This window comes from Berghia stephanieae, chromosome 6 (genome assembly GCF_034508935.2).
Source record: "Berghia stephanieae isolate SIO BIC M18660-M18661 chromosome 6, UCSD_Bste_1.3, whole genome shotgun sequence".
Classification (NCBI taxonomy): Eukaryota; Metazoa; Mollusca; class Gastropoda; order Nudibranchia; family Aeolidiidae; genus Berghia; species Berghia stephanieae.
The window spans coordinates 62,550,211-62,572,719 of NC_088365.1; the positions used below are offsets into that span (position 1 = coordinate 62,550,211).

At 36.7% G+C, this 22,509-nt stretch overlaps 2 protein-coding genes across 3 annotated transcripts in view; one reads left to right on the forward strand and one right to left on the reverse strand.

The window, feature by feature from the left end:
* The window catches only part of LOC144975413 (solute carrier family 22 member 7-like), a 30,685-nt gene extending 28,321 nt beyond the window's left edge, over positions 1–2,364 (forward strand). For both annotated transcript variants that reach the window (XM_078919454.1, XM_078919453.1), the window contains exon 12: positions 1,622–2,364. In XM_078919454.1, the coding sequence (XP_078775580.1) occupies positions 1,622–2,032 (411 nt within the window). In that variant the 3' untranslated portion in view covers positions 2,033–2,364. The remainder of the gene's footprint in view (positions 1–1,621) is intronic.
* A 2,735-nt stretch (positions 2,365–5,099) lies between these two features.
* LOC144975419 (uncharacterized) lies at positions 5,100–7,887 on the reverse strand. Its single transcript, XM_078919467.1, has 2 exons — positions 7,645–7,887; positions 5,100–6,978 (listed from the first exon to the last, which is right to left on the reverse strand). Exon 2 carries the CDS (start codon positions 6,963–6,965, stop codon positions 5,907–5,909), a length of 1,059 nt encoding a protein of 352 aa, XP_078775593.1. The 5' UTR covers positions 6,966–6,978; positions 7,645–7,887; the 3' UTR covers positions 5,100–5,906.
* Positions 7,888–22,509: the final 14,622 nt, after the last annotated feature.

A 22,509-nucleotide genomic window follows, 5' to 3' on the forward strand; every position in this document is an offset into this window, starting at 1 on the left:
AGTAATTCTCACTAAACTGTATTAACCAGACTATAAACGTTCAAGGTTACACATAGTTTTGTGTGTTGTTCCCTTACACTTCCGGGTGGCAATGTTGTGAGTTTCTTAGTCAAGCGCACATCATCTATATGTTGGGGGTTCCGATAGCTCAGATGGTAAAGCACAGATCGATCCCCAGTGCATTTTGAGGAAGTATAACGGACCAAGACGCAAAACTAGGTGTAACCTTGAACGTTTATAGTCTGGTTAATACGGTTTAGTGAGAATTACTCATAAACGCGGATGGCAAAAAAACAATAATAAAGACCAGAGTGACGTCAACTACGATCTATCTATAGATAATATGCGATTGGCTAAGAAGCTCACAACATTGCCATCCGGAAGTATAACGGACCAATACACAAAACCATGCGTAACCTTGAACGTGTATGGATAGTATGAAGTTGACTTCATTCAGGTCTTTGTTATTGGTTTTTGCCATCCATATTTATGAGTAATTCTCACTTAACTGTATTAACAAGACTATAAACGTTCAAGGTTACACATAGTTTTGTGTGTTGGTCCGTTATACTTGCGGATGGCAATATCCACTAAACGTGCTCAAAGCGCTTTACAATGGTCCCTGGCCCTCAGCAACGTTTAACATGTAGGACAGGACATGACGCTTATTAGGCGATATTACAATTTTTTTGGGACAGAGGCAACGCTGTTAACGGCCAGGTACTCATTTTACACATGAGTACGGTGAGAGAAGGTGAGTATAGAGCCGTTTCCAAGGACTCAACCATGCGCCGAGCGGCGCTCGAACCAAGGACCTTCCGATTCGAAAGCGAGTGTCATACCACTGGACCACATAGTCTATTCACTGAAGAACAGTACCAGTCCTTCAGAGCCTTTAGGCTCATGGAGCCGGAGTTTATCTCCGTTTCTGTTGCGTAAACAATAGAAACTGCTTGCTATCCTTTGGATTGGACGCTAGTCTATCGCGCGAAGTACTTTCCTCCAAATTTAACAGACTGGCTATCCAATCACTGCTGAATGGACAGAGGGGTCAGTAAAATATTCTCAACATCACTCGAGATCGGTCTGTCTTCAATGTTATTTTTACAAACAAAGACACCACAAAACCGGCAGAATTCTAATTTTGTGGGGAGACGCCACAAAACCGGAAGAATTCTAATTTTGTGGGGAGACACCACAAAACCGGCAGAATTCTAATTTAGTGGGGAGACACCACAAAACCGGCAGAATTCTAATTTAGTGGGGAGACACCACAAAACCGGCAGAATTCCAAATTTGGTGGGGAGATACCACAAAACCGGCAGAATTCCAAATTTGGTAGAAAAACAGCGCAAAAACGGGAGATTGCAATGTGTTCGGAAGACACGAGAAAAGCGACAAGAGTTCCAAATTAGTAGGAAGACGGAACAAAGCGGCATAATCGCGCACTTCCAGTTGATGTTGACTTACTTGACTTAAAGCTGTTGGTTCGTTGTCATAGTCGAACAACTTGACAGTCTCGGGGGCCTTTCCGATTTCTATGCAAAGGAATCTTCATTTTTAGAGAATATTTTGCTATATAAAATCACACTTTCAATTGTTTTTAATTTTAATTCTCCAGGATTATGCGCCGTTCAGAACTTACGCCATCATCACAGCTATGATTGTCCTGGCCATCGTGTTGTTATTCTTTGTCTCCGACACGAAAGGAAAATTATTGCTTGACAGCATCAAAGTCAAGAACAAGACATGTGCTATCGAACTGGAAAAAGTAGGAAACAAAACAGATCGAATAAAGAATGAAAGAAGCACTGTGGAGCCAAAGTCTGAGACAGACACCAGCGGGGAAAAATGCAAAATGTCATGTGGGGAAATGGAAAGCACCGCAGAGCCAAAATCTGCCGGCACCAGGGATGTCTGTAAAGTATCGTACATTTCTATGGACCCAAGCTCTTATAATCTGACTCCTGGAAGTAACGTGAAAGACGTTCTTGGTGGGTCTATGAATCACATTGCCGTATACAGATTGTGATTTTAATAGATAAAACTTTGTACAGTTTATTATCCCATATAAACAGACTAAATGGAGAAACATGTTCTAGAAAGCACCGTGGAGCCAAAATCTGCCGGCACCGGGGATGTCTGTAAAGTGTCATACATTTCTATAGACCCAATATCTTATAATCTGACTCCTGGAAGTAACTTAAAAGAAGTCCCTGATGCATCTATGAATCAAATTGCCCTATACAGTTTGTGATTTTTAGAGAGATATACATCCTATTTACTTGTAATTGTATAAATTCGTACTCCAAATAAGACTGGAAACAGTAGGGAAACAAAACACATGCAAAAAAAAATAATAAAGGACCGTGAAGTCAAAGTCTGCTGACACCAGCGGGGAAAACAAAACAGACCGAATAAAGAATGAAAGAAGCACTGTGGAACCAAAGTCTGCAGACACCAGCTGGGAAAACTGCACAATGTCATGTGGAGAAATGGAAAGCACAGAAGAGCCAAAATCTGCTGGCAACGTGGAAGTCTGTAAAGTATCCTGAAAAGGACCGTGAAGTCAAAGTCTGCTGACACCAGCAGTGAAAACTGTCAAGTGTCATGTGTGGATAACATCGTGGTGGAGTCAAAGTCTGCTGACACCAGCAGTGAAAACTGTCAAGTGTCATGTGTGGATAACATCGTGGTGGAGTCAAAGTCTGCTGACACCAGCAGTGAAAACTGTCAAGTGTCATGTGTGGATAACATCGTGGTGGAGTCAAAGTCTGCTGACACCAGCAGTGAAAACTGCCGAGTGTTATGTGTGGATAACATTGTGGTGGAGTCAAAGTCTGCTGACACCAGCAGTGAAAACTGCCGAGTGTCATGTGTGGATAACATTGTGGTGGAGTCAAAGTCTGCTGAATCCGGCAGGGAAAACTGTCAAGTGTCATGTGTGGATAACATCGTGGTGGAGTCAAAGTCTGCTGACACCAGCAGTGAAAACTGCCAAGTGTCACACATTGTCATCTCTAATTCTAATAAACTGACTCCAGAGAGTAAAAACAAATGAACCTCCGATGGAAATAATAAATACGAACCAAATGGCAGAATACAGATTGTGATTTTGATAGATAAAACTTTGTACAGTTCATTACCCCAAATAAACAGGCTAAATGGAGAAACAGGACAACAATCGTCGTCATTCGTAGAGGGCAGAGGTATAATCTGCCGTAGTCTGGAGAAAAAACACATATTTTAAAATTTGGCCAGAAAATTCGTCCTTCAAATATCGATAGATTTAAATGACCCTCATTTTGGCAAAAACTCTCAAACCTGGGACTTCGCCTCCCCATTCCAGTATAATCTTATTATATATATATATATATATATATATATATATATATATATATATATATATATTATTGTAATATTTACCACGATGTTGGAGTCAGTCTACATCGATGTTGCAGGCCTTTCAGTCAGCCATCGTCATATAATAATTCGCTCCAGTGTTACATGTCGAGCACCATTCGTACCATATTTGTATCTAACACGATTCAATATATATATATGTGTGTCATTTGGATCCCGAAGTATGGCTCTGATACCGCGATATTTTTATTGTTTTCCCCAGCACTTCTTCCCACCTTACATTTCTCCCTGATCTCTCTCTCTCTCTCTCTCTCTCTCTCTCTCTCTATATATATATATATATATATATATATATATATATATATATATATATATATATATATATATATCTCAGTCAGGCGAGGGGGCCGTGTCATTTGGATCCCGAAGTATGGCTCTGATACGGCGATATTTCTTTGTTTTCCCAATCACTTCTTCCCACCCTACATTTCTCATCATTCTTGATCTAATTAGAGATAAAGGGAGTAAATCTGACTCATGAATGAATTACACAAAACAAACGACGTTTCGGCCTTTGGCTTTTCTCAAGTAAACACAAACTATTTTGTATTTTGTGTTTACTTGAGAAAGGCCAAAGGCCGAAACGTCGTTTGGTTTGTGTTGTTCATTCGTGAGTCAGATTTACTCCCTTTATCTTTATTTCCATTTTATTGACTCATTTAGGCACCTCTATCTATTACTTGATCTAATTGCCCGGTCCACACTTTTTTCTGAATACGATAATATATATTTATATAACTTTGAGGTAACTGAGCACAAAGAGAGGACTATGTCCAGATAGTATACACTTGGCTAAGAAGCTCACAACTTTGCTATCCGGAAGTGTAACGGACCAACACACAAAACTCTGTGTAACCATGAACTTTTATAGCCTGATTTATACAGTTAACCCTCGTGGGGTGTCCAAGGTCCCTCAACAGAGAGTGTACAAAAATAGCCCAACGCCAAACCAGCGTGTCGTAAAAGGCGACTAATGGTGTGTGACTCCCCCTTTTTGAGTCACCTGGACCTCCAGGTTGGGGGTTGTCGAATGGTTAACACCCCTTCCGTAAAACTCAAAATTTTACAGAAAATCAGGCGGACAAATCAAATCCTTTTTTTTTTTAGCTTGGGCGACCGAAGAGTTTCTGCAATGACAGAATTTATAAAGGACAACAGACAGAGCTGAAAGGATATACAGAGAAGTGATAAGACATGGAACGAGATAAAAAAAAAAAGTTAGCTCAGGATAGAGATGGATAGAAACTGTATGTGGCCTGTACCCTGACCCAGGGTGAAAAGGCAATGATGATGATGATGAATACAGTTAAGTGAGAAGTACTCATAAACACGGATGGCAAAAAAAATATCAAAGACCTGAGTGAGGTAACTTCATTCTATCTACACACTTGGGTACAAACTCACTTTGGCTAGAGAAGTTATTTGGCTGTAATATTATAACAGTCATATTCAACAAAGGACGTACCATACCTTCCTTGTGGTTTTCTGGTAATAGGCTTCCCTCGTAATGACGCGTATTAAATTTAGAAACTGGTTCTAAACTATCGGAGCAATGGCGATGCTCTTATGAAATACTTCTCCGACGAGCATAAAAGTGTATCTAGAGGAGAAAAACATTATAAATCTGATCATGTTTTGACTTGTATACTTGACATGTGAAAAAGTTCTAGCCAGCATGAAGAATAAAAAGTACCGATTTCCTTTGTTTAGAACCAAGCTCCTGGTTGCTGGGGGGACGTGACATCAGACTCTTGAATCCTATTGCGTTCGGTTAGATTATCAGACCTGCTTATTTGTGTACGTTACCCATATGACCACTCCTGTAAAGACTGATAGCCTAAATTATAAGCTTGGAAGACAACAGCAAAGCATCATCTTTCAACTAAGAACACAACACATACCGCTCAACAGCCATCCATTTAAGCAAAATTACAAGACAAATCCCCTTCCTGTCCCTTATGTCAACACCCCAATGAAACAGTAACACACCACTTGCTTGAATGTCAAACCTCTTGAAGACCTGAGACGCACATTCCTCTCACCAAATCCAAGCATCAGTAACACACTGTATAGTCACATGGAACAACTACAAAAGACGTCTAACTTCTACGTCATGGCACAAGACCGAAGGGCAAGAGCTCAGGTGGTCGCTGGTTTGGATAAGTAAGTGTACGTCGTGACGTCATAATACTGCTGAGCTGCGGTGGTTCATTAAAAATATAATAACAGAACGAAGTAAAATGGAATAAGATTGACGTGTACATATATGCAGGTCTGACATCCGAACCCACTTTTAGGCCTAGTTGTGATGGAGAAAATGTTGCGTCACTTTTTGACATTTCCATTACAACAATGAGCCCATAAGGAATTGAGTTATCATACCTGCAATTAAGCGCATTTTGAATAGGATCAGTTTTTAAAAAAATAATAAACAGGTAAAAAAAAAACGAGTTGAATTGTCAATTTTTTTTTCTTGTTTCATTCTAATTTAAATCTTTCTTTAAGATTTTCCCACACGGTTTCATAAATATTTCTTTAAACGTATCTCTGAAATTTTTATTCAAGGCAATGTAGACGAGAAAGTTCCAAGAACTGTTACAGCTATAAACAATGCACAGTACGTAAGAGCCGATGGTTGCTATGTTAGTTGGCTCCATTGTAGTTATTCTGTACGGAAGATACGAAATCGCGGCTAAAGAACTGCACGCCATGATGTAACCAATACAAAGAACCAGAAGTATTTTCGTTGTTTTCGAATTCGACGTCTTAGTTTTTGATGACGACATTTTTCTTCGTTTCTGTGACGTAATCTTCACCTTGACAACAATGGCCGCGCATCCTACAATCGTTACGAGTGGTGGGATTTTCAGCGTGTAAAACATTTCCTCGAAGATTGGAATCCCGTCGAGATCTTTGAAAAATAAGTCAGAAAAAAGAATAATCCCGACGGTTCTGTTGAGGCTTTGGTCAAAAACGTAATCAAATTTGTACCAGAAACAAGTATACGTCATCGTCCCTATCCAAAAAATATCTAAGCAGGCTACAACGATCCACGTTCTTAGTGGCGTAATAATGAGACCAAATTTCAAGGGGATAAACACAGCGACTAATCTCTCAATCGTTATAAACATGGGAATACACAGAGCTGCCAACCCTTGGGCGTAATTCATAATATAGAAAAAGTAATAGAATACGTAGAGCAGAAAAGACGAAGATTCGGAATACAGGAAGCGGAAGTTGCCGTCAATTGAATATAACAACATCGGGATGTTGTTATATCCGATGAGAAAATTGATGTCCAAGAAAGCCAGCGAGAATAGTAAGATATTGGAGCATTTGTGGAAACCATTTTTGTAGAGGACAATGATACTGAACGTGTTGAATACAAGACCGATGACTGCTATGGCTGGGGAAATCCCGTATTGTAAGATTATAGAGAGCAATTTTGTGGTTTCGTCACTGAGTATTTTGGTTCTTTCGTTATCCGATGACAGTTCGTAGTTTATTGTTACAAACAAACTGTTATTGTTATTATGTGCCATAATGTCTTAGAAACTAGTAAAATAGGGGAGAGAAGTTGTGACGTTACACTTTCTATTTTTCTGGTTCCAAACTTCTTGGAAGTGTACATGTAACCAGTCCCTCGGAATATTAATTATATAATAGGGTTCATATTGAATCATAAGGTGGTATAACTATTTGTTTTGTTTGTTTTTAGGTGTTTGGCGGCGCTTTCGACACTATTTATGTCATTTAAGCGCCTGGTTTCAACTATTTAAACAGCAGGATGTATTGGCAGATTCTTAGGATTGCGGGACGCAGAAGCTCGATGGTTGATGATCTTCATTGACGACCAGCATATAGTATTTATACTAGAAAATACGATGCCATCACTCTGAAATCAAAAGATCAATTACACAAGGTATCAACCCAATCCTCCAGATGAGTGCTTTTACACTTCCAATGAGATTGGAACCAGTTTTTTGACATCACACTTTTTGTTCCATTGTTTTATCATTATAATAAAGAATAAATATAGTTCGACTTGGTCGGGGACAATGTGTGTACGTATTTGCAGGTCTGATAACCCAAATTATTGTGGACTCATTATATTGTTACGAATATTACATGTACTCTCAAACCAACGAAAATCATAATATATCGTTCGTTAAAACGCTGTTAAATCGCTGTTATGTTCATCATTGTGTTTGGTTAGCAGACCTGTTGATATGTGTACGTAGGTTTGAGACTTTTTCTTAACAACAATGCGGCCATAAAACGACGCAGCGTTAAAACGATGTAGATATTGTAAACGTTGATATTATATTATAAACATTTAAATCTAAATTTCATATTCAAAGATGAAAGTTTGCCCCGCTTAAATTATTGTAACGTAATTTGAAAATAATTTGAAAATAGATGTATTTATCTATCGGTCACTTAAGAGGAAATTCGATAAGAGAGTTCAATTTTCAGACTACAGATTTTGTTTGAAAAGAAATTTATACCCTAGAGAGAGCTGTACGTCAATTTGTAAATTGCTTAGATTATCTACTTTCCCAACTACATAATAATCGGATTAAACCACCCAGGCTATTCGTTGTCGGGATTGAATCTATAATATTATTTTGTAAAGTGCCCAGAGCTTGTGTTTTACACGAGAATGAGCGCTATATAAATGTGTATTATTATTATTATTATTATTATTATTATTATTATTATTATTATTATTATTATTATTATTATTATTATTATTATTATTATTATTACCCTAGGTATTCGGAAAAAAAAACAACAAAAAAACATTTATTTAAAATTTTGGCCAGAAAACTCGTCCTTCAAATATTATCGATAAATTAAAATGACTCTCTCATCTAAATAAAACAAACAAAAATAAACAAACAAAAAAAAACAACTGAAGCTAAGACTTCTTGAAGAATTCCTTGAAGTCCCGGGTTAGAGAATTTTCGCCAAGGTGAGGGTCATTTTAATCTATCTATATTTGAAAGACGAGATTTCTGGCCAATATTTCAAATAAATGTTTTGTTTTATTTATTTATTTATTTTTTTTTATTTACTTTTTTTTTTTTGGGTAATTTTTTTTTTGTTGTTTAGTTAGTTTAGTTTGTTTTTTGTTTTGTTTTTTGGTTTGTTTTTTTTTTTTTTTTTTTAGAGTGTGGCAGAATAATCTTTGAAGGCTGGTTTTCTAAAACTCGTGAAGTCGATTTTTCTACTTTTTGATATTTTCCATCCATGAGATAAATTGAAATGTAAATTTTATTTTAAGCATTAGTTGACACGCGAATTTCCATAGATTTAAATGAATTTGAATTTTGAATATGATAAAAAATGAGAAATTATCGGTGAAATAATCCTCACTATCTCAAAATGGGAAAAAACGGAGTTAGGGAGTTCTGGAAATTCACTCTTCATTTGTATTGATTAGTAATTACAGCACGTAGTTTATCTCACAACTAAATCAATAAAACCCATTTTTGAATATCTATAATGTAAATAATACTATGGCTCAAAATAATTTAGAAATTTGAAGAGAAGTAATTTACATCAAATTATAACTAAACATCTCCAAACTGAGAGGAAATTCCATTATAAATGATTACTTGATCAATAATATTGATGTCACAAGATTGCCATATTGATGTCGGAGTTTTTTGGGGGGGATTTTTGTTGGGTTGTTTTGTTGTTTTGTTTGGGTTTTTGTTTTGTTTTGTTTTGTTTTTTTTGTGTTTTTTTTACCTATTTCAACGTGTTATCATGATAATGATAACCAATTTAGCTTTTGAAATGCCAAATTCCCAAAATGTGTCGTTCTTAAGCTGGTTGGCATGAAAAAAATTACCTTTTGTTATTATAAATGGATAATTTAAAATTGTTTTTAACACTCAGTCGATTTTTAAAATAAGAACCCCTAGGGTTATTTCACTTATACAAATTTCACAATGGCTTGTAAGTGAATATAGATAGTATGCGCTTGGCTAAGAAGCTCATAACATTGCCATCCGGAAGTATAACGGATGAACACACAAAACTGCGTGTATCCATGAACGTTTATAGTCAGGTTAATACAGTTCAGTGAGCATTACTCATAAATGCGGATGGCAAAAACCAATAACGAAGACCTGAGTGACGTCACCTTCGATCTATCTATACAATAGGGATGCAATACAGGTGAACACTTAGTTGTACGCGGAGGAAGGAAGCAACCAAATCGGTGTCGATTTTGTAAATATATGTGAGGCTGGCCGAGAAAACCCGAGAAGATGCGGCAAGCTTCGATTCGAGGTATCTATGAGCCAAAATCGAAGATAAAAGTGTTTTTTCATAGCAACAAATTTTATTCAGAAAAAAAAGGTTATAACTTGGGTTCTATTAGATCTAGAACGAAAATGTAAAGTGGTAAATGAACAGAAAGATGTGCGGTCTACACCACTGCACGCATAATTTATTTATGAAATTTGCACATCTTTCCGGGTTTACTCAGCCAGCCACACATATTATCTTTTTAAACTATTACATGTGACATCTACTCAACTGAAAATGTCACATATGATAGTTCATATAGAGAATGAGATTTCAAAACAGTTTTAACCAATCATTAGCGGCAAGTTCAGTAAGTTTAGGAAGGGTTGTCTCATCGCATTGTATTATTTATCAACATCTTTTATTTTTAATTTGAAGTCTACATCATATTTTGTTAACATTTTATAATGGAGAAAACTAAAGAAAAGATCTTACGTTGATTATGATATGCATTTTTGTACAGATTTATGAACAATAAATTTTGTATTTGGAGCGCTTGGCTTGAAGTTGGTTTGTATACAAATAACATCTCCGCCGGTGATATCCAATCAAGAGACGCTAATCTCATTCCCAATAATGCAACCCCCCCCCCCCCCCCCCCCCCCCCCCCCCCACGAACTTTTAGTTTTAGGTAAAAGGAATGATGTCATTCAAAGTTTAAACTTTGCGCTTATCCTAGTAACAAAAAAAAGAGTTTAACAAGTGTGTTTGAAACAGCGCCAGATCAAATTGAAATGTCTTCATCGTCGTCCTCTCGTGTTCAATGTTTGTGTTTTGTGATGCAATCGTCGAGGGTTTGCAGCGTAAAACGCTACCTACCCTTGTAAACGTTCCGTGTTTGGTATTTCGTTCTATATAGATAGTATGCGTTTGTCTTTGGAGTTCACAACATTGCCATCCGGAAGTATAACGGACCAACACACAAAACTTTGTGATAATCGTTAATAGCTGGTTAATACGGTTTAGTGAGAATTACTCATAAACGCGGATGGCAAAAAACAATAACAAAGACTTGAGTGACGTCATCTTCGTTCTATCTATTGAAGCTGTTAATTTTGGCTTTTGTTTATTACACAGCTTCTAGCAGCCTAGTATTACTTTTACCCTTGTAAAGAATATAGGCATTAATATAATAGGCTTCAACAGTCGTGACGTCACTTCCCTCGTAATCACGCGTTGTAGCCTAGTAACTGGTTCTAAACTATCGGGAAAATGGCGAATGCCCTTATGAAATATTTCTCAGACGAGCATAAAAGTGTATCCAGAGGAGAAAAACATTATAAATCTGATCATGTTTTGACTTTTATACATTCTGATCACATGAAATATGAAAAAGTTCTAGCCAGTATGAATAATAAAAAGTTCCGATTTTCTTTGTTTAGAACCAAGCTGCTCGTTGCTGGGCGGATATGACATCAGACTATTATTGAATCCCTTACAGGCTCATTGTTGTAATGGAAATCTCAACAAACAAAAAAATCACCCAAAATATAACATTACAACAATGTTAAACTAGACAGGCCCATCAGTGGGCTCGGATGTCAGACCTGCATATAGATAGTATGCACTTGGCAAAGAAGCTCATAACATTGCCATCCGGAAGTATAACGGACCAACACACAAACTCTGTGTAACCATGAACTTTTATAGTCTTGTTAATACAGTTTAGTGAGAACAACTCACAAACGCGGATGGCAAAAACAATAACAAAGGCCTGAGTGACGTCATCTGCATACTATCTATATTATATTATTATTATTATGTACACGTCGATATCGTCCCAAACTATCCGGTAACCTCTGTGGTGGTGTATTGGTAGCACGTCTGACAGGTAATCACAAGGTCTGGGGTTCGAAGCCGGCTGATCTTCTGGAGATAGTTGTTTTTGTTTTGTTTGTTTTTTTGTTGTTTTTTTTTTGTTGTTGGTTTTTTTGTGTTTTTCTTTTTGTTTTGTTTTTGTTGTGTGTGTGTGTGTGTGTGTGTTGTTTTTGTTTCTGTTTTTGTTTTGTTTTTTTTTTATTTTTTTTTTGGGGGGGGTTGGTTTTTTTTCTTATTTCTTGCTTTGTCTTGCATTTTTTTCTTTAATAATATACACTTTTTCAGATAATATCTTTCCCTGTGACATTATCATAGTATCAATAATTTGCAATACTACTACTACTACTACTACTACTACTACTACTACGACTACTACTACTACTACTACTACTACTACTACTACTACTACTACTACTACTACTACTACTACTACTACTACTACTACTTCTACTACTTCTACATTTTCAATATAAAGTCACATTAAAATATATCATAGTTACTTACAGCCAATAGAAAAGAGAGGTCGTGACGTAACAACTTCTACTCTTCCGGTTCCAAACTCATTGGAAGTGTGTATGTAACCACTCCTTCGTAGGACAAATTATAATGAATAGGTTACATGTTATTGAATCATAAGGTGGCAAAAACTATTTTTAGAAGCAGGCAGGATGTATAGGCGGAATATTAAGATTACGGGAGGATATGCGGCTATGTAGTCTCTTGGTATGACACCCGCTTTTTGGATCGGAAGGTCCTGGGTTCGAGCCTCGCTCGCTCCGCGCATAGTTGAGTCCTTGGAGAAGGCTCTTTACTCACATTCTCTCACCGTACTCAGGTGTAAAATGAGTACCTGGCCCGTTAACAGCGTTGTGTCTGTCCGAAAAAAATTGTAATATCGCCTAACAAGCGTCAATGTCCCGTCCTAACTGTTAAATGTTGTTGTTGGCCAGGGACCCCTTGCAAAGCGCTTTGAGCACATTTAGTGGATACTGCGCTATATAAAAGCTCATTTTCTTTCTTGGCGACCAGCATATAATATTTAGACCAAATAAAAAGAAAGATGTCATTACTCTGAAACTGAAAGATCAATTACACAAGGTATGTATTCAGTCCTCTGGAAGAGCGATTTTACACGTCCAGTGAGCTTTGAACCAGTTTTTGGACATCACACTTTTGTTTCCTACTGTTAAATGGAAATCGAGATAATATCACAACGGGCACATATCATTTGCAGGTCTGACAACCGAACGCAATTAGGGGTTCGATTTAGCTTTGTTGTTCTGGTAGTAGGGGGAATTAGGCTAAAACCGTGCAAATTTGGGTTGAAAGCATGAAAATTTGCATACAGGTTGCTAAGACCCATAGAAAAAACATCTGATATAGAACCACTCTGGCAATCAATCATAACGTATCGGTTTAAGGCCTTAGATTTTACCTATTACAGCTATATTAAACAAGGGAAATAACTGCGTAAAAATATATATTTTCTTCATATTCATTGTATTAGGGAAAATTAGGCTAAAACCGTGCACATTGGGGTTGAAATACTAAAAATTAGCATATAGGTTGCTAAGACCCGTATAAATAACACCTGATATAGAACCACTCTGGCAATTTGTCATAACAGTGCGTTTTTACCAAATTTTATTTTTTCTTATATAGCATTACTTATCCGAGGAAATAACCACGACATTACAATGTACGTTCTAAAACTTTAAATACACCGGTAACCATTTACGGTAGCTAACTGATGATTATTTCGTGTTGTAACTAGTAGATAAAAGAGGGAGAGGGAGCGAGTGGGAGAGACGGAAAGAGAGAGAGAGAGAGAGAGAGAGAGAGAGAGAGAGAGAGAGAGAGAGAGAGAGAGAGAAGGAGAGAGAGAATTTTACTCATTACTGTACTGACCTAAGACCCCCGCATCTGCACAAGTCCGTGCAAGGCAAACGGATCTTAAACACGTGTATCGGGTGCCGATACATTTTCTCTTACATGAACACTTGATGAGTTTTTGGGACACTTTTGACCATTCTGGAAATAAGCTCCACAGTGGTTCATGTCGATCGACACATTTGTTGCAGGGTACACTTCTATAAAAGATATAATATTAGCAAAAGCTCGACTTTTTTCAAGAACTGTGACATCATCATTATCATAACCAGTGAAATCTTTTAAAGCTTGTTTTTTAAGTATCGTGCATGACAAATTTTATGGTATAGGGCGGTCGTGTGCTTCCTGAGCGACTAAATCTCCTCCGGCAATAAATGACAACATATCAGAATCTTTTATAGATAACGCTATTTTACGAATATTTTCTTCCATATCTGTTGTCATTACAGAACTCCCGATTCCATGTTTATACCCCCCCCCCCCCCCCAAAAAAAAAAGCAAGTTTGTTTATTATAGCCAAACTCTAATTTTGAACGTTGTCTCATTATTCTCATTCGGTGACCCCTCCAAGTCAAATGACGAAGTTTGGAAATCTTGTAGGGCATTTCTTTTAGATTCCTTTAATTCTAATCGCCTAATTTTGTTGAGATTAAATTTTACACGACAATACTTATGCCATTTAGCATAATTTTGTTTTAAGCTTTCAATAATCTCATTTCTTTCTGATGAATTTGAAAAAATAGATCTATCCAACTTGTTTTCATCACAAACCAAAGAATTGAATTGTGTTAAATCTTCAAAAAGAGTTTCATAGCTTTGCCCTTTGTCATACCTTCTCGACTTAGAGGGACATTATAATCGGCCTGTGTTATCTTGTGGGCATATCAAGCACTGGTCCCAGTCTCTGGGAGCAGTTCTTTTTGCTATTGTATGTGCATCTGAAAGCATACAAACGCATTCCTTTATTAGGCATATGCAATATTCTTTCATATATATATATATATATATATATATATATATATATATATATATATATATATATATATCACTTTCTTTCGTTCTTTCTGTTAAAGACCCATCATCAGCAGGCAAAATGCGTGCAGTGCCTTACATAAGGACACAACAGTACAAATAGCCTATTCTCCCATTGTCCCCATTCGGTAAATAACGTAAAGTAAAAAACTTTCCACAATCATAGTGGTTGATGATGATGATGATGATGATGATGATGATGATGATGATGATGATGATGATGATGATGATGATGATAGCATTCTTATATAATTTAAGTGGTATGCCGACTCTTTACTGTCATAAAGTTTGACCGAAATAGGTTTTAACTCACGTAAAATGATTATGGCAGTATATTTGGAAAGAAAAGAAGAAGGGAGGAGGGGAGAAGGAGCACTGTCCTTTGTCAACACCGGTTTTCGGCATTTATTGAGTTGTGTCTGGCTAGTCTGTTTTGACTACCCTTCTGCTCGCCTGCCCATCCGTTTTAGAGCAATTGATTATACTAATTGAATCGGATGCAGAAAAATCTTATATTATAGAATATTGCTCGCAAGACGTCCTTTAAAACAGGTGAAATTGAATAATATTTACGATTAAATAATTTGTATGGTTCGTGAATCGAAAGTAAAGGGAAGAGAAAACATCCGCTTCGACGCTAAAAATAGTCACCAATAGGAATCCAAAGGATGACGTAAAACAACCTTGGGTCGGTTTGCCTCGAATGTTTACACAATAAAAATGAAAGAAATTTTTGTCGTCCATTTCAAAATTTTCTAATCTTAAAAACCTTGTATCTCAACTAATACTGATCTCTCAGAGTGGTTCTATATCATAAATTATAGGGTTTTTCATATTTTACAACATATGTAATTTTCATGCTTTCAACCCTGATTGCACAATTCAAGGGTTTTTTGGACCTAATTCCCCCTACTATGGACAATATTTTGCGTTAGTTTGAGAGCAGTTGTTTCCATGACAACAATGAGCCCCATAACAATTTGGCCTATCAGACCCGCAAATAAGTCCACGTCGAATTATCAGTTTTGAATGCAGAAATGGCTTTCCTATATCGATTCAGAACAAGATGTAGTCTTGTTCTACCCTCTCCCTAAATAGTAACGCGTAATGATATCATGTTTATAATAATTTGTGACGTCAGAATATCAAACGTTAAATTTCACTCAAATTAAATCTTTGAAGAAAGAATTATCATTTAAATATAATTTTTGAAAATGTCTTTTACTCAGAGATGACGGAGTCGGAATCAATTGAGGGGTAGAATAAAAGATTTCTTACACTCTTTCGTTTTGGAATTCGAACTTTATTTCCAACGCGCACTCGCAAGCTCCTGCAGTGGTTGGGAATACGTCCGGAATTCCAAAGTGCAAGAGTGTAAAAATGGTATAATGTCCACTCTTTGCAAGTATGTCTTGCTGTAAACCATCGATATGTCGACACGGTTATATTATTTAACCCATTAAAAATTTAATATGGAAAACTCTTTATTTTTTTAAGTTCCTAAATCCTTGGGAGTAACAGGATGAATGAAACACTGCAGAAGAATGAGATAATGTGGTAGTGACGTCTGTAGTGTTTTAGTCATTTTTGTTTTGTTGATAAAGATGAAACCCGGAACGTCCATTTTATCTGTTTTCGTATATGAAATTGAAGCTTACATTCAATTTCACATTGTTTTTTATTTCTGTTTTAAAAAAATAAGAACGTTAATAAAATTTTGGCCAGAAATCTCTGGCTTCAAATATCGATCGATTACAATGACCAAAAACTCTCAAACCTGGGACTTCGCGAAGTGTTCCATCGGTCTCTGGTTCGAGAGTATTTGCCTAGATAAGTCATTTCAATCGATCGATATTTGAAGGACGGCGTCACTGGCTAAAAAAAAAAATTGCGTGTTTTTGTTTTTGTTTGTAGAATATTATTTTATTTTTATTTTTGTTGTTTGTTGTTTTTTTGTTTGTTTGTAATTTTTTTTTAATTTTGTTTGTTTTTGTTTTTGGGTATGGTTGTTTGGTGACTTTCCTTGTTGTTTTTTGTTGTTGTTGTTGTTGTTGTTGTTGTTTGTTCGTTTGTTTGTTTTGTTTTGTTGGGTTTTTTTTTTTTAGAAAACGTAAGAACTGTCATTGATTTCACACGTTTTATTGGAATCAAAATGATTTACTCATCAGGGCTATTTTTTTGCTAACAGAGAACTACAAATCAAAACCAATTTAAGTCAACTCTGCGCATGCGTAATTGAGTCCAGCAGAGTGTCTGGTGTTGGCTTTTAATCTATTCTATATTATATGATTAACAATTATTATTTGGCCAAAAAAAAAAAAGTTCATGGCAAAAATCTAGAAATTTGCCATTCCCGCATGCTGACGAGTTATAGGCATTTAAAGGCCATAGCCTATTTTAGCCCATTAGAATTCATATCATATCATATCATATCATATCATGTCATATCATATCATATGCTACTCGACGCTTCAATAGGATGTTATTTATGTGGTTGAGTAAGGATTTTTTTTAGATCTTAAAATGTTCGCCCTTGTAAAATGAGTACCTGGCCGTTAACAGTGTTGTCTCTGTCCGAAAAAAAATTAATATTGCCTAACAGTCGTCTAGTCACGTTCTACATGTTAAGTCTTGCCGTTGGCCAGGGACCCCTTGTAAAGTGCTTTGAAAATATCAAATTATTAAGAAATAGAGCAACTCAAATGTTTTCGTCCTCGTCCTCTCAGGTCCAATGTATGTGTTGTTTGATGCAAGCGAGGGTGCACAGCGTAAAACGCGTACCATTGTGAAGAACATACGATTCTTTCATCTCTTTGTATTTAATTAAACGAGTTATTTTTATAGTGCCCAATAACACAATGAGCTTGTGAGTATGTGATATTGCAAGAATAAAAATATAACGAGTTAAATAAATACAAAGAAATGAAAGAATACGTTTATACCACCCTCTAAGTAAGATTATTAGATATTTTGTAACCAAATGGTATGGTATTAGTACTTCTATTCACCACAATTTGTATCTTTCTCCATCAGTTTGAATGACAATATGACCCTAAACTAAAAAAGTTGGATTTGTATTCATGCGCACCAAAAGAGTATTTATAATTACCAATCAGCTGTCTTTCACACCTTATTTCCCACCAATAAAATGTGCGCAAATAGTCTGCAATCGTTGAATAAAAATTTATTTCAACGATTACGTATTTACTAAGAAATGATAGGGGTGGAATAATATACGGTTTTTTCATCTCTTTGTATATATATTAAATCAGAAGATCTGAGGTTCGATCCCGAGCCGAGGTCTTCTGATCTTTTGGGATGTTTTTTTTTTCTTGTATTTTTCTTTCTTGCTTTGTCTGGCACCCTTCTTATACACACTTATTCGGTTCTTTAAAGCGCATTCAGCTCTCTAAAAGCTCAAGTTTTTTGTGGGTTTTTTTTTTAATTGGGTCCACAAAAGAAGAAATTCAGTTTTTCACACTAGACGAAAGTCTCAAATTTTGTAATTCTAACCGTTTTCACCTAAAACTTCAAGTTTTGGGATTCTGGTTGATCCTGGTATAATACCGAATACCCTTTGGAAAAATATTCCTCTTTTTTTCAGATCAGAGTCGTCCATTTTGTACGTGAAGACAACTTGCCGAAGAAAAAAAAACGCCCCCCTGTTTTTGCCTTAAAAGGCGTATATTTACTACTCTTATAAGTGAAAATACGCCTTTTTGAGTGAAAACGGGGGGCCTAACCTAAAAAAAACTTTGGATGAAAGAACTATTTCAAAATATATGTCGGATTATTGATATGAGGACATCAGTAAGGAAAAATAAATATGAAATAAACAAATAATCATGAAAATCGTGAATTTTCTCAGATTTACCATGCTCAATTGTGGGTGAAGTGGCCGAGTGGTTAAGGCATTGCACTGTGATCCGGAAGATCCCGGGTTCGAATCCCACTTCAGACACTTTCGGTTTTTTTTTTTCCTCGGGCAAGATAATTAACCCCCAATTTTCTCACTTGGACAACATGGGTTATTCCTGTTGGCATCAGAAATTCTGTTTGATGTATTATTTATATTCTTTCATGGAATGCCTAGGCGACGATATCTTTTTATGCAGTGGTGGAAGGACTTACTTTTTTTTCACCATGCTCAATGCGCATCACAATGTTTCATTTAATCCCCCACCCCCATTCCACCCCTCCTGCAAACCATAATATGGAGCTATATTTACATTTCATAAAGGTCTAGTAGCCTGTAAGTCGTCCTTTGTGTACTAACACTCCTACAAAATCCGTCACACCCTATATGTGGGAGGGAGAGGTGGGGGGGGGGGGGAATAATGTGTGTAAAGTACCTTACCCAATGATACAAAGCTGGAGGAAAATTTCCCAGGATTCTGTCACCCGTTGGGCCACTGATCACGATTAACACTGCTTGATATTTATTTGTGCAAAGACGAGACACAGTCCTGTTAAACCATAGAGCCAACAAGAAAAGGAACGCTGCGTTAAAGCTTTGTATACTCGTATATATATATATATTATATATATATATATATATATTATATATATATATATATATATCATAATAGCAAAAACCATGAAATAATGGTGCTCAACTTTTGTTATAAAATAATAGTGTCTAACATCACAGGAAATATGAAACAACACCCAATCATAAACAACAAAAACGATAACACACACTTCCCGTAGATTGCCCTAGAGACATGAAACAGTACTGTAGAAGTTAAACAATAATAATTATACTTGAAATGTTTATATATTATATATATATATATATATATATATATATATATATATATATATATATATATATATATATATATATATAAGACATGGTGTCTATATTATTATGTTGTCGATGTATAGATAACAAGATCTAACGTTTTGGGATGTAGTGTGTGTTAATACCATTGTGAAGATGGTATAGTGTCAGTATGCTGTGTAGATGTTTAGCGTTAAAGGGACGGGCATAAAGTAAGTTGATATACCATTGTGAGGTCATAGTGCCGTACAATGCAGTTCTAAAGACACCGTGAAGATTTATAACAAATAAATTATCGTTTGCTGTCTGTTACGGGTTTGTATTATAGAGGGGTTCAAGAAAACGGCTTTGTCATAAGACAGCAGATAAATGCGGCCCGTAACAAAAGAAGGACCCAGAGATCTGCTCCCCTTGTAGTGTTTACCAGTTTTCTTAGGAGGTTGTTTCTTGTGGCCACCTTTGCTTTTGTTTTCTTTGTGTGCTGATAGAAGGACAGTGTGCGGTTTAAAGTGACACCGAGGTACACAGGGAAGTGTGTTGTTCCCCAATTTGTTGCCATTCCAGTAGATGTTCAGTTTCCTGTTGGCTTGGTGGGTTTTTTTATTGGAAGGCACACACGAATTTTTCCTGGGTTGGCATTTAGTGAGTTATTCAAATTGTACTCAGAGAATGTCTTCAGGCCATCTGTTAGTCTCTCCTCAATGGTCTTGAAATCAGAGGCTGAAATGCAAGACACAGATCATCATCATATCACCTCCGAATGTTCTCGAACTCGGGTTGATAGTTGGCATAGATAGTATGCGCTTGGCTAAGAAGCTCACAACATTGCCATCCGGAAGTATAACGGACCAACACACAAAACTATGAGTAACCTTGAACGTTTATACGTTGGTTAATACAGTTAAGTGAGAATTACTCATAAATGCGGATGGCATAAAGCAATAACAAAGACTTGAGTGACGGCAACGTCATACTATCTATAGATAGTTCGAAGATGACGTCACTCAGGCCTTTGTTATTGATTTTGCCATCCGCGTTTGTGACTTGTTCTCACTAAACTGTATTAACCAGACTATAAAAGTTCATGGTTACACCGAGTTTGTGTGTTGGTCCGTTATACTTCCGGATGGCAATGTTGTGAACTGCTTGGCCAAGCGCATTCTATCTATAACTGTTAAATATTATCGGTATAATACCGTTATAACACATTGGACATTTGTTATAAATTATCATTATGTTGTCACTGTGTAGACATAGCGTTATGAAGATATAATGTCAGTTGATATCATTGTAAAGACATTGTGTCCGTATAACGTTATAGACACACAACTTGTCGCTATGATGTCAGTGTGTGGATATAAGGTTCTAGGGACATAATCGCAACATACCAAACTGTAAAGGCAATTTGTCGGTATAGCGTTATATTATAGTCGCAGTAGAGATGTGTATATTCAATAATAGTGTGTTGTCACTATATACATATAGATAGAATGCGCTTGGTCAAGGAGTTCACAACATTGCCATCCGGAAGTATAACGGACCAACACACAAACTCTGTGTAACCATGAACTTTTATAGTCTGGTTAATACAGTTTAGTGAGAACAACTCACAAACGCGGATGGCAAAAACAATAACAAAGGCCTGAGTGACGTCATCTGCATACTATCTATAGGGTTATGGAGACATTATCGCAATAACAAACCATTGTAAAAACAGTGTGTCGGTATAACGGTATTGAGTCACAGTAGAGATGTGTATACTCAAGTATCGTGTGTTGTCACTATATAAATATAGGGTTATGGAGACATTTTCGCAATAACATACCATCGTGAAATCAGTATGTCGGTATAACGGTATAGAGTCACAGTATAGAAGTATATCGAATTATCATTTGCTGTCACTATGTCTAAATAAGGTTATGGAGACATCATCAAAATAAGAATAATATACCATTGTAAAGACAGCGACGTAACGAACAGTCGATGGGAAAAGGAAGAGAGGAAGTCAACAGAAAATGTGGTAGGATCATATCAGGGAATGGACTGGAATGGACATGGTCAAGCTTCTGGAAAAGGCCAAGGACTGGAACGAATAAAGTTGAGAAGTTTGCATCCCACAAGACTCTCCTATGGTCATTCGGTCATGGGAATGAGTGAGAGTTTGTGAGTGAGTGAGTGAGTGAGTGAGTGAATGAGTGAGTGAGTGAGTGAGTGAGTGAGTGAGTGAAGACAATGTGTCGGTATAGATAGTATGCGCTTGGCTAAGCAGCTCATAACATTGCCATCCGGAAGTATAACGGACCAACACACAAAACTGTGTGTATCCATGAACGTTTATAGTCGGGTTAATATAGTTCAGTGAGCATGACTCATAAACGCGGATGGCAAAAAACAATAACAAAGACCTGAGTGACGTCATCTGCATACTATCTATAGCGTTATAAAGTGACGGTAGAGATGTATATTGCATTATCGCGTGTTGTCACTATGTAGATAAAGGATTATGGAGACATAATCGCAGTAACATACCATTGTGAAAACTGTGTGTCGGTATAGCGTTATACATTCACTGTAGAGGTTTATATTAAATTATCGTCTGATGTCACTATATAGAAATAAGGTTATAGATAGAATGCGCTTGGCCAAGGAGTTCACAACATTGCCATCCGGAAGTATAACGGACCAACACACAAACTCTGTGTAACCATGAACTTTTATAGTCTAGTTACAAGATATGAAGTGAGTAGAAAAGTGCCAGAAGACAATAGAGAATAAAAATTTTTTTCGCGGCGGTGGTGGGGTTTGAACCTGCGACCTTATTGGTACGACAACTCCGCCTGGCAGGTGAGAGCGTGGCTCTACCGTGTGAGCTATCCACGAACACAAAAATATTCGTTTCAAACTCAAAGTCATTTCTAGATCCCTCTCTCACCCACTTCTTGAGACCGCCGATTCGTTCACCACCATCGCGAAGTAATTTTGACCAGCAGTTAAGCTTAATAGCCAATATTCTCATCACAAACATATAACATAGAAACGATTGAGACATTGAGTATGCTCCGGTGTATGGGGTGAATTTTTAATTCAGAAAAGTGAGTGGAGCAGGCACTTATGTTGGTAACAACAAGATATGAAGTGAGTAGAAAAGTGCCAGAAGACAATAGAGAATAAAAAAAAATTTTTATAGTCTAGTTAATACAGTTTAGTGAGAACAACTCACAAACGCGGATGGCAAAAACAAT

Excerpts from the sequence above, each read along its gene's own strand:
- LOC144975419 (XM_078919467.1), bottom strand. The coding sequence starts at position 6,965 with ATGGCACATAATAACAATAACAGTTTGTTTGTAACAATAAACTACGAA.